Source organism: Felis catus, chromosome D2 (assembly GCF_018350175.1).
Source record: "Felis catus isolate Fca126 chromosome D2, F.catus_Fca126_mat1.0, whole genome shotgun sequence".
Lineage (NCBI taxonomy): Eukaryota > Metazoa > Chordata > Mammalia > Carnivora > Felidae > Felis > Felis catus.
This window is the reverse complement of record NC_058378.1, coordinates 86,799,716-86,811,953: the sequence shown is the minus strand read 5'-3', so window position 1 is coordinate 86,811,953 and position 12,238 is coordinate 86,799,716. Positions and strand designations below refer to the sequence as shown.

Here is a 12,238-nt window from a genome sequence, read left to right as displayed (position 1 = left end):
GATTGGCGGGCCTTTGGGTTGTCCTGACGACCCGGACGCCGCCAGGCCCCGCCCACCCCCCGCCCCCTCCAGAGTCCAGGCCCTGCCCCGCCCGGCTCGGACCTGCGCCGTGGCCGCCACCCCTGGCGCCACCGGGGACAGTCGGGGCCGCAGTGGCGCCGCTCCTCCTCGCCCTCCGGCGGCGGGCCGCGCGGCGCGGGGAGCAGGCCGAGGGGAGCCGGGCGGAGCCAGGGAGCCCGCGGGGAGCTGGCGGCGCCTCACCGCCGCCAGTTTTACGGGGCTGAGGATCAAGGCCCAAGGAGCCCTAGGGGAGGCCTGGGAGCCCAGCGAGCACGTGTTCTCTGCAAGGCTTGGGGCTCCTCTGCAGAGTGAGGGGTTTCACCAGGAGGCACCTCCACCTGGCCACCTCTTCAGGGTCCGCCGCCTCCCACCCTGTGACTGTTGGGCCCCCAGCGGGAGCCTGACTGCTTCTTCCCCCACAGGCCTTTGCAGCCTCCCCACGGGGGGGGGGGGCGGGGAGGGGGTACTTTGGGGCAGAAATGCCAGGCAACAGGGGCCAGAGGCTGCCTACCTGCTCAGCACAGGTGCAAGCATGTCCCAGATGCCTCGTGGGCACTGGGACCATACCACGGACCAGGCTGCTGGGGTCTGAGTCAGATCCCGGACCAGTGGGGACATTGCAGAGGTGGGCACGTCCATGCGTTTCCCCCGGGGGGAGTGGGGGCGTGCTGGGTGTGGGTGGGAGGTGCCTGGGAGAGGTGCCCTGGAGGGGGTGCTTGAGTGAGCCGGAGACCACCCAGGGGAGAAGGGCCCCACGGGGCAGCTTGGGCAGCAAAAGGCTGCTGGTTGCCTAGGGGCCCAATGTAGGGAGCTTCTGGGGTCTCTCCCAGGCGTTAGCGGGAGGGGCAGGGAGGGGCTGGGCGCCAGAGACACCCGAGGAGCTCTCCTGGAGGGGACTGTGAGTGCTAGCTGGATGGGAGGGGCCGGCAGACCCACCCTGCAGCTCTTCGGCTGAGCTGACCCCGCCCCGGGGACTTTCTCTCTGCCTCTGCCCCGCTGGGCTGTGCCCTGTGCACTTTTTAAGTGAAGTCGGAAGCCATTTTCAAAATCGCTTCTCCGGGAAGCAGAACCTAAAGGCACAGGCGGGCGGTTGTTTGATTTGCAACTTAAAGGGTGGCGGTTTAGGGTCCCCCCCCCACCAGACCATCACTCTCCTGGGAGGAGCACCCCAAGCCGGCTCGCGTGCTCCCCCACAGGCTTCCCTCCCAACAGAGCTCTGATTAAAAGGTGGATACCCTTAGGGAGGGGCCCACCAGCCCAGGGGGCCTGGGTGCTGACCCCACTTGCGGACTCCTTGCTGACCCAGTGTTGTGTCCTCTGAGTGTCCCCTTCAAAGGCCCACCCTACACACGCTGACCAGCCCAGCCTGGCCAGCAGGTTCTAGACAGAAGAGCCCCAGGCAGTGGGAGAGCTGCCCTCAGGCTGTGGAGTGACCCCCAGGCTCAGGGAGATCCAGCTGGGAGCCTCCCCCCTGGGTCCCCGGACTCTGCCCCCAAAGCCTCTGCTCTCTGCCGCAGGCACCGGGCCTACCCAGCGCCCAGCCCGTGGCCTGGCCTGCCTGGCAGAGTGAGCAGGGCCGGCAAACACGGCCGGGTGTGCAGGGTGGTGGCGAGAAGGGGGACGGGAGACCATCCGGCACCCTCGCTGGGCCGAGCTGAGTGACCACGAGCTGGCAGGAGGGGCGGCGGGGCGCTCCGGGCAGGCGCTAGCCGCTGCGTCCGGCTCCCCTGGTGTGGTTTCTGTGCTGGGCCTCGGAGGTCCTCCAGGATCTGCCCCCACACCCCCGCTCCCTGCCGCCCCCCTGCCAGCCCAGTACCAGCGTCCCTCCTCGAGGACGGGCCGGGCCCCTGAGAACCAGGGCCTGGGTGGGGACGTTGATCTCACTAAGCACCCACGTGCTAGCACCCATCCCACGTCTGGGGCAGAGTGGGGTGTGCCAGCGGACCAGGCCTCCCTGAGGCCAGCACTGGCACACGGCCCCTGTGCTGTCCCCAAAGGCAGGGGTTCCAGGGAGTCTGCTTTGCAAATGCTGAACCCAGGGGACCCGAAACTTCCCCTGCGGGTCACAGACCCCATTGGAAACATTTGTTTGGTTCTGTTCCCCTCTGGACACCCTGCGTCCGCGAGACCGGCGTGGTTCTGTCTGACCACCCTGCGGGGTCAGGTCTGGGGCCCTGTCCCCACCCCAGGGATTATGAGGACTGTCACGTCTCGGGACGAAGCATCTCACAGGCCTGGCTGGGAACGGAACCCGCCGGGACTCCTGGAGGTGCCACAGAGAGCAGTTAAGAGGGCGGACTCAGGCCACGTTCGTTGCTGGAGTCCCGCTGCCTCCCCTGTGTCTCAGCGTCGTCCTCCGTAGAGTGGGAATCATGGCAGTGACACACACAGCCTGCCGGTGGAGTGAACCGTCTAACGTGGGAAGGATTTCGCGTGGCACTGGCCGCAGTAAGGGCTCTGCAAGAGTCAGTGCTCATCACGGCCATCACACCACCGCCACCGTGGCCTGTCACCATCAGTTGTCCCCTCTGTCATCACCATCACCACCACCTCTGTCATCACAACCACCTGCCATCACCCCTGTCACTGGGCCATCAGTGGAACCACAGGGGGAGGTCAGGGCTGAGCGGGGCACATCCCCTGAGCAGCGCCTGCCCGGTGGTGGCAGCGGAGGTGCGGAAGGGCCCGGGTGCCTCCCGGGGAGCTGTCGTCGCCCCACTCACCCCATGGCCTGCGCCCCCCACTCCGCTCCGGGGCCTTGTCAGGGCAGCTGAGGCAGCCAGGCCCGGATCCGAGGGGGCCCGCGGTAGCATCTGAACAAGAACAGTTTTCGGGCGGGGGATCATTTCCCAAGGTAATTGCTTCCATTTCAAAACAGTTGATCCGTGGCCGCCCTTTTTCTGATCCAGCTCGCTGGCTCTTCCGTGGTCGGGGAAACCACGGCAGGCGACAGGGAAGTCCCTCGTTCACCCTTGCACACCTGTCACACTCACCTCCAAGGGCTCCCCAGGGCTCGAGGGCACCTGCCCAGTTCTTCATCTCACCTGGTTTGCCGTTCGCCTCTGGTGTCCCCATGACTTCCCGCAGGAGAAATGCCCCCTCCGCTGACCCCAACCGCCCGGGCGGAAGTGACCCAGCCTCTCTCCCAGAGTCCAAGACCAGCGGCGCTCCCGGGGAGGCTCCGCGTGACGAGGCACAGCGGAACACGGCCCGTGGCAGGATATTCCCAGAGCCTGCCTGCCTGGTCCTCCCCAAGAACTCCAGCGGGCGGCCGGAGAAACAGACCGCAGAGGGTGGAGCACATAAAAACAGTCTCCCCAAAGAGCTGCAGGCCCACGCGTGGGGACGGCGGGCAGAGTGACGAGCTGGGGCCACTGCCCCGGGGTCCCGCCAGGTGGGACTGTGCCCCCAGGGGAAGCAGAAGCAGGGCCCCCACGCACGGGGGTGGCTGGGCCACCGGCACTCGACAGGCCCAGCTGACAGCCTGGGAGGTGCAGCAGGGGGGGCCCCGAGGAGGAGGAGGAGGAGGAGGAGGAGGAGGAGGAGGAGGAGGACAGCGGGCGGGGTCTGAGGGCGTCTCCCAGGGGCGTCCTGACAGCTGGGCCACCCTCCTCGCCGGGCTCTCCCGCAGACCCACATCTTCTCACTGAGGACCACCACACCCTGGACGGAAACCAGCCTCGGTCCCAGGTGGCCGCCTGGGTTTTCATTCTCCTGACACCTCATTAACCTCATTAACCTCATTAGACATCTCTTGTGTCGTTACTTCAACCTGGCACGAGAAAGCGGCTTCTATTTGCTAAAACAGCATTGATATTTCACGGGTGAACTAGTTGCAAGTTACCCAACCTGGTGATTATTTGGAGAAAGCCACTCAGAGCTCACAGACCATGTTTTCACACCCGAAGGCTCTGTTCTGCCTGCTGCGCTCAGCCCCGGGCCTCCCGAGCCCAACCCTAGGACAGGCACTACCCCCCCCCCCCACCCCAGGCCCAGAGGGGCGGGTGGGCAGTTGTCACTTAAGGAGAGGCCTGTGCTGGTCCTTCGGGGCCAAGCCCAGGGGACAGCACTCCAGTGCACACACCAAACCTTGCTGTGGTAGCTGAAGAAACTTCGGGCAAGGGCGGGCAGTTCTTTCCCATTGTGCCGACCCCCACGTCCCTGGGTGTACACGGCCTTTCGCCTGCTCCACAGACCAACACAGTGAGCACGGAGAGCACAGAGATGGGGAGCACGGAGATGGGGAGCACAGAGGGGGGAGCACAGAGATGGAACACAGATGGGGAGCACAGAGACGGGGAGCACAGAGATGGGGGCACACAGAGTTGGGGGAGCACAGAGATGGGGAGCACAGACAGCATAGAGATGGGGGAGCACGGATATAGGGAACACTGAGGGTGGAGCACGGAAATGGGGAAGCACAGGGAGCACGAAGATGGGGGAGCACAGAGATGGGGAGCACGGAGATGGGGGAGCACAGGGAGCACAGAGATGGGGAGACGGAGATGGGGGAGCACAGGGATGGGGAGCACAGAGACGGGGCAGGACCGCTCTCCACCCCCAGGGTTGGAAAGGCCCACGGTTGCTTCCTCCCTGCTCTGCCCCACCAGGAAGAAATGGAAGCTAATGGTGTCATGCTGGGGGTGCTGTTTTCCCAGTGAGCCCTACTCCCCACGGGCTCTGGCTCCCCAAGGCTACTGTCAGCTGTTTCCAGCCCGATAATGTGTGTTTCTGTGCACTGGGAAGCATGCAAACCCAGCCAGGGAGATTCTTCAGGCGTCCTGCCCCGGGGGGTTGGCGCAAACAGTCTCTGTCCGGATGCCAGGAGCCGCGGTGGCCTGCAGAGTCCGCGTCCCGCCAGACCCGGCGCGAGGACTCCACCCTGCACTGCCCACCTCTGCGCAGGTCTCTCTTGCTCTCTCCAGGCACGGCCTCCCCCACCTGACGACCTCCTGTGGTTACTTGGGGCTCCACCTCTGCCCACAAGGCCCAGGGCCCACGTCCTGGCCACACCTCCACACTATGAGTCCCTTCTGAGACCTGGATGCGGGTATTTCCCAGGCTAGACAGTGGCCAGCGCAGGGGGGGCTCCAAATGGCACCTGCACCTGACCGTGCGCAGGTGGCTGGCGGGAAGAGAAGGGGCCGCGCTGGCCGGGCCTGACCCTCCTTTTAGCCCAGGAGCACTGAGGAATCCCAGGACGTGAGACGTGAGCCAGGGCTCCCCTGTCACGATGCAGGTGCCTGGTCACGGTGGGAGAACAGACACCACAGATGTCAGCCCCTGGGGGGGCCCTACATGGGCCCAGGCGGCAGGCGTGTGCGCCAGAGGGCACAGCCCCTGCCCTGCAGCTCTGTGGCGGCCGTGTGCCTTGTCCTGGCTAACTCGAGGCACCACCTGCAGGGAAACTTGGGTTACTGCGCCAAGGCCTGGTGTCAGCCCTGGTGGCTCCAGAGAGCAGGTCCTTGGTCAGGGACGCCGTGCGCAGAGGCCCCTGGATTGCACCAACTGCTCTGGACAGCGGCCATGGCCCTGCAGCCCACGCCATCCCATTTCCTAGCACAATCCTTGTCCCCCAAGGGTTCCCGGCCCTTCCTCTGGCTCTTCCTCCCTCCCCCTTCCCAGGGTTGTTGGGCAGAAAAGGCCTTGAGGTCCCAGGATGCACCATCCAGGCAGTTAGCACAGATGTGCTCACTCAGAGATTAAGGATGGAGGTCAGATGACCAAACAGGAGAGGAGCAGGAGTGGGTCGGTCAAGTGCCAGCGGGGAGAGTACCCCCATCCCAGACACCCCGATTCCACTGGAGGGAGGGTACCCCCCACCCAAGACACCCCGATTAAACTGGGGAGAGGGCACCCCACCCAGACACCCCAATTCCACCAGGGGGGAAGGCACCCCACCCCCAGACACCCCAATTCCACCGGGAGGAGGGCACCCCCACCCCAGACACCCCAAATCTACAAGGGAACCAACCACAAGGCCCAGTCAGCAGCCAAGCTAGGATAGGACTCTAAAATTGCCCCCCACCAGTGCTAGCAGGATCAGTGACCTCTGTGTAGGCTCAGAATCAACGAAGGAAACACCGAAATGAACAAATCATAGAATGGTAGAATGAGTACTTAGGAGACGCAAAAAATAAACCACTGGTTGACCTAAGGAAAGGGAAAGAACTTGGGGTGGGGAGTGTCCCTGGTCACTGCCCCAGGCTCCCTCCCCTCCAACCTGCCTGTCTTCCGAGTCAAGTGGGTGCTAAGCTGGGGGCGGCTTGGGTCCCCCACGAGAGATCAGGTGCTACCCCTCAAGGGCAGTAGCCATGCAAAACCAAGCCAGGGTCTGTTGGGGGGTTGGTCATTGGACCCCATGGCGGGCCTGGTCTAACCCTGCCTCCCTCCCACCAAGAGGTCAAGGAGCTGAGAAGCCAAATCAAAGACAGTTTCAAGGTCAAGCCCTTGAATTTATTGAACACTCAGTCAGAGGCTCCTGCAGGAGGGTCTGAGCAGCCTGGGTGAGGGCTAGCCAGGAGGGGCTGACGGGGGCAGAGGGGAGGGCCGGGTGCTGACCCGCGGACGTGCCGTCGGTGAGACGGGCAGAGACGCGGGCACGGGAGTGCACACCCGGTGGCTCGTCCTTGGTGTTCTCTCCTTTAATCCGGCTTAACCCTTTTACAGCCTCTGAAAAAGCCGCGCAGACCCCGGGGGGAGGGGGTGGCATTGGAGAGGACGCCCCAGGCGCGCTCGAAGGGAAGGACACCCGGGCAGGGCCCACGAGCCGCTACACCCACTCCTCGGTCTGAAGAGTCTTTGTCAGCGCCAGGGATCCTCACTCATTAGCACTCGCGACCGTCCTCAGACTCAGTATTTCGTGTCAAACAATATCTTCTGGGGCTGGGACGCAGGTGGGTGGCGTGGACGGTGCCCAGGGAGAGCCGCCAACCGGTGGCTTCTAGTTAAGGTCGGCCCCGGTCCCGACTCCGTCACTTGATCCTGTAGCTTCCTGGCCTTTCGGGAGAAAGGGAGGGGGTGGACGTTAGCCCAGCTGGCAGGGCCCGGGGTGGGGGCACAGCCCCGTCCACACAGAAGGACCGTGTACAGGTGCGCAGCGCTCTGTCCTGCCCCGGGGTCTGCAGGGGAGCCGGCTGAGCACCCTCCCTCCCAAGAAGGACAGTGACCTCTCCAGGCAGGCCCGTGGGCTGCGCCTCCCGGAGTCCCCACCAGGGCCCCGCCTGTGACACCTGCCCACAGCTGAGGGAATGCCAGTCCGTGGAGGGTTGAAGACAGGAGCAGGGGCTCCTCATGTGGCCAACGTGGGCACCATTCCTGACCATGACCCCACCAGAGCCTCATGCCTGTCCTGGGGAGGCAGGGCCTCAACTGCACCCTCACCCCACAGACACAGCAGCAGGACCAGGGTCCCTAATAGTGGAAGGAGATCCCCAGCGGGGAGTCCTGTGCTGCTCCAGATCCCATGTTCTCAGCCAGTCTGCTGGGCCAGGAAAAGTGGTGGACGGGGCTCCGTGGCCCTCGGTGGGATAAAGTGGCCAGCGTCAAGGAGGCAGGCTCTTTCCTGTCCCGGTCCCTCAAGAAGCTGGCCAGCGAGTACTCGCGTCTGCAGTGCTGGGACCTCCCCGGGGCATAACCCGGACCGCCCTCCAGCCCAGGCACCGAGACCCCTAGTATGGATCCGTCACAACCGTGGGTTAACGTTCAGGTCCACGTCATTATGGCTGGGTAACGATTACTACCTTGGACAACGTGGGATTAGGGGCTCCAGCCCTGCATGGCAGAAAATCCGTGTGTAACTACTAACTCCCCCAAACTGTACGAGCGGCCCAGAAGTTAGGCCTCTGTTGACCAGAAGCCTTGCCGATAACACACACCGTTGATTAACAGCTATTTTGTATGTGATGTGTGTTCCAGACGTCATCTTACGACAGTCAGCTAGAGAGAAGACGACGTCACTGAGGAAACCACAAGGACAAGTTGCAGCACGCACTGTCAAAGACCCGCCTACGAGCGGACCTGTGCCGCCCCGGCCCGCGCTGCCTGTTTTCTTCCCTGCAGAAATCTATGTTCGCCATGCAATTACTAACCGCTCCTTCAGAAAGATTTGCTTTGTTTTCGACACACTTGTCCGGGAACCTCTCGACATCCTGTCCCCTTGGTCAAATGCTCAGCAATCTGTCTGCCCTGGAGAGACCCTCGGGGCTCCTCCGAGCTCCAGGCTGGCGGCCTGCACAGCCGACAGCCTTGCGGGGGGGGGGGGGGGCTCCTGGGCTCTCTTTTGGGTCAGCTTCCTTTTTTCTGGAACACTCACTCCTTTCCCATTCTGCTGACTTGATTTGGAAGGATGCACTCTGCAGTAGCTTCCAGAGAAAGGCCGCGCAGAAAGGAACGCGGTGAGACCTTGCGTGGGAATGCCTCTGTCTGTGGGCACCTGGCCTGCCAGTCTGAGGACAGAATTCCTTGCTGCCCCACCCCTCACCCCCCCGGTGGTGAGGCCACTCTGTTCTCTCCTGGCCCTTTGCAGGTTTCAGCTTCCTGTTAGACCAGACGGGACGCGTTACACTCCGTGACCTGCCTCTCACACATCATCATCACCCAGGGGCCGTGGTTTACGGCAGGGCTCACTCCTGGTGTGCGTTCTGCCGGCCCAGACAGATGTATAATGACAGGTGTCCGTCACTGTGCTGTCACAGAGCTGGCACCACCCTAAACATCCCCCGTGCTCCGCCTGCTCATCTCTCTGTCCCCCAGCCCTGCAGCCACAGAGGCTCCTACTGTGCACAGAGTTTTCTCTCTTCCAGAACGTCATACAGTTGCAGCCTTTTCAGATGGGCTCTTTCACTCAGTGATATGCATGTGAGGCTCCCTCAGGTCTAGTCATGATGTGACAGCTCGTTCCTTTTTGGGGCCAAATGGTACTCCACGGTCTGGAGGGACCACAGTTTATTTATCCGCTCACCTACAGAAGGACATCGTGGTTGCTCCCAAGTTTTGGTAACTATGAGTGAAGCTGCTATGAACATCTGTGAGCAAGTTTTGGTCTGGACTTAAGTTTTGAACTCTTGGGAAAATGCCTAGGGGCACGATTGCTGGATCTCAAGTTCAGAGTACATTCAATTTTGTAGTAAATCACCAAACTGTCTTGCAAAGTGGCTGTGCCGTCTGGCGTCCCCACGGCATGAACGAGAGTTCCCGCTGCCCCACATCCTCACCAGCATCTGGTGTCGTCCGTGACTGGATTATAACCATTCTAATAGGTGTGTATGGTACCTCTCTGTTCTAATTTGCAATTTCCTAACGACATACAATACTGAGCATCTTTTCATATGCTTACTTAACATCTATATATCTTCTTCGGTGAAGTGTCTGTTCAGATCTGTGGCTCACTTTTTAATTGGGTTGTTTTCTCTCTATATTTTGGATAAGCAGTCCTTTAGTAGATGTGTCTTTTGCAACTATTTTCTCCCAGTCTTTGGCATCTTATTTTTTTTTAACTTTTAAAAAAATGTTTATTTATTTTTGAGACAGAGCGTGAGTGGGGGAGGGGCAGAGAGAGAGGGACACACAGAATCCGAAGCAGGTTCCAGGCTCTGAACTGTCAGCACAGACCCCGACATGGGGCTTGAACTCACAGACTGTGAGATCATGACCTAAGCCGAAGTTGGACACTCAACTGACTGAGCCACCCAAGCGCCCCTATTTTAATGTTTATTTTTGAGACAGGCAGAGACAGAGTGCAAGGTGGGGAGGGGCAGAGAGAGAGGGAGACACAGAATCTGAAGCAGGCTCCAGGATCTGAGCTGTCAGCACAGAGCTCTATGTGGGGCTTGAATTCATGAGCCATGAGATCATGACCTGAGCCAAAGTCGGACACTTAACTGACTGAGCCACCCAGGTGCCCCTGGCATCTTATTCTTTTGACAGTATCTTTTGCAGAGACAAATTTTTAAATCTTAATGAAGTCATTATCATTTTTTGTGTGGTGCCTTTGATGTTCTATTTAAAAATTCCCCGCCAACCCAAGGTCACCCACATTTTCTATGTCATTTTCTACAAGTTTTGCAGTTTTGCATTTTACATTTAGTTCTGTGACCCACTTTCGGTTCACTTTCGGGGAGGTGTAAGGTCTGGGTCTAGATTCGCTATTTTGCACGTGGACACCCAGCGGTTCCAACACCATCTGTTGAAGACGCCATCTTTGCTCCGCTGTGTTACCTTCGCTCCTTTGTCGGATATCAGTCGACTGTGCTTATGTGGGTCTTCCTCTGATCCACTGACCCATCTGTCTATGTTCCACCAACCCCACGCCGTCTTGTTTACTGTAACTTTACCGTGAGTCTTCAGGGCGGGTAGTATCAGTCCTACAACCTTGTTCTCCTTCAGTGTTGTGTGGGCGATTCTGGGCCTTTGTCTCCTCTCCATATAAACGTTAGCAGCAGGTTGTCGATATCCACAAAATAACTTGCTGGGATTTTGATTGGGATTCTGCTGAATCTCTTCATCAACTTGGGAAGAACCGACATCCTGACGATATTGAGCCTTCCCATCCATGAACATGGGATTCCTCTCCATCCATTTAGTTCTTGTTTGAGTTGACTCATCAGTTTTGTTGTTTTCCTCACACAGATCTTGTACATATTTTGTTAGATTTGTACCTAGCACCGTTTTTTGGGTGCTAATGTGAATGTTCTTAATTTAAAATCTCACTTGTTTGCTGATGGTATATAGTAAGTGACTAACTTTTACATCTTAACCTTGGATCCTGCAACCTTGCCATAATCACTTACTAGTTCCAGGAGATTTTGCTCAATTCTTTGGGATTTTCTACACAGCCAACTAAGTCATCCGGAAACAAAGATAGTCTTAACTCTTCCTTCTTAATCTACCTCATTTTCCTTTCTTGTCTTGTTGCAGTAGCTAGGACTTCCCCTGTGATGCTGGAGAGAAATGGTCTCGTTCCCGACCTTCAGGGGAAAAGCAGTTTCTAGTTTCTCACCATGAAGTACGATGTTCGCTGTAGTTTCTGTAGATGCTCTTTATCAAGTCAAGGAAGTTCCACTCGTGCCTAGTTTGCTACAAGCAGTTACCACAAACAGGTGCTGGATTCTGTTAAATGCTGTTCCTGCACCAAATGATACGATCGTGTGATTTTCCTTCTTCGGCCACAAGGTGACAATGCGTTACATAAAATGGGTTTGAATGTGGAACCAGCCCTGTGCACCTAGGACAAACTCCACTTGGTCATGGTGTATAATTCTTTTTATACATTGTTTGGTTTGATTTGCTCATATTTTGTTGAGGATTTTCGCATCTGTGTTCAGGAGAGACACCGGTCTGTAGTTTTCCTCATACGTGACGTCTTTGTTCTGGTATTAGGGTAATGCTGGCCTCATAGGATGAATTACGATGTTTCCCCTCCACTTCTATTTTCTGGAAGAGATTATAGAGAATGGTATCATTTCCTCCTTAAACATTTGGTAGAATTCTCCAGTGAACTCACTTGAAAATTATTATCGGTTGGATTCCTTTAATAGATACTAGATATTCAGACTGGCTATTTCTTGTGTGAGTTTTGGCAGATGGTGTCTTGCAAGGCATGGTCCATTCCGTGTTAGGTTATCAGACTTGTGAGTACAGCTGTTCATAATGCCAGACCGGCCTTTCACTCCACAGTTGAAGCTCGAGGCACAGATGTTTAGAAGCCTTAGGAGGTAGAGCTTGGGGTGTTTAAGGAGGAGCTTACAGCCACGAACAACGGATTTGGAGAGAATAAAGTTACCTGAGGGCAGGTGCAATTCTCTGGGCTGGGAAGGCAAAGGCGGCAGAGGGTAGAGTCTGACAGGGTGGGGTCCCTGAGAGGCAGCCCAGGCCCTGTCTGCACTCCCTCCTCCCCTCCTCCTGCCCCGTGGACCCCGTGGACAGAGGAGGCGACAGAGCCCTCCGACGGGCTGTGGGGACGGCTCTGTGGGCAGCTTTGGTGCCGAGCCGCTGCATCAAGGTGAGCCTGGGCTCGGGGGGCCGGGGAGAGCAGGCGTGTTTTCCTGCGTCCGTGAGCAGCAAGGGCATAGAGGCATCAGGCTCAGCCTGCACAGCCTGAGGCCGGTCACTCTGGGGAAGTGACAGGTCCCCTTACCGCTGGGTGGGTAACTATGTGTCATCTGCGGCAGGAAGCCAC

General features: G+C 58.9%; 1 protein-coding gene and 1 long non-coding RNA gene across 5 annotated transcripts in view; one reads left to right on the top strand and one right to left on the bottom strand.

The window, feature by feature from the left end:
• The first annotated feature begins 24 nt into the window (after nt 1–24).
• Nucleotides 25–3,803, top strand: LOC123380964. Its single transcript, XR_006587455.1, has 2 exons — nt 25–3,454; nt 3,692–3,803. It is a non-coding gene; the product is annotated as an uncharacterized LOC123380964 (long non-coding RNA).
• A 2,681-nt stretch (nt 3,804–6,484) lies between these two features.
• The window catches only part of LRRC27 (leucine rich repeat containing 27), a 36,168-nt gene continuing 30,414 nt past the window's right edge, over nt 6,485–12,238 (bottom strand). For 2 of the 4 annotated variants that reach the window (XM_045040890.1, XM_019814024.3), the window contains exon 12: nt 6,485–7,059. In XM_045040890.1, the coding sequence (XP_044896825.1) occupies nt 7,035–7,059 (25 nt within the window). In that variant the 3' untranslated portion in view covers nt 6,485–7,034. Of the gene's footprint in view, nt 7,060–11,304; nt 11,494–12,238 lie in introns of those variants that run through there. The other 2 variants (XR_006587452.1, XM_023241143.2) reach the window with 2 other exon arrangements.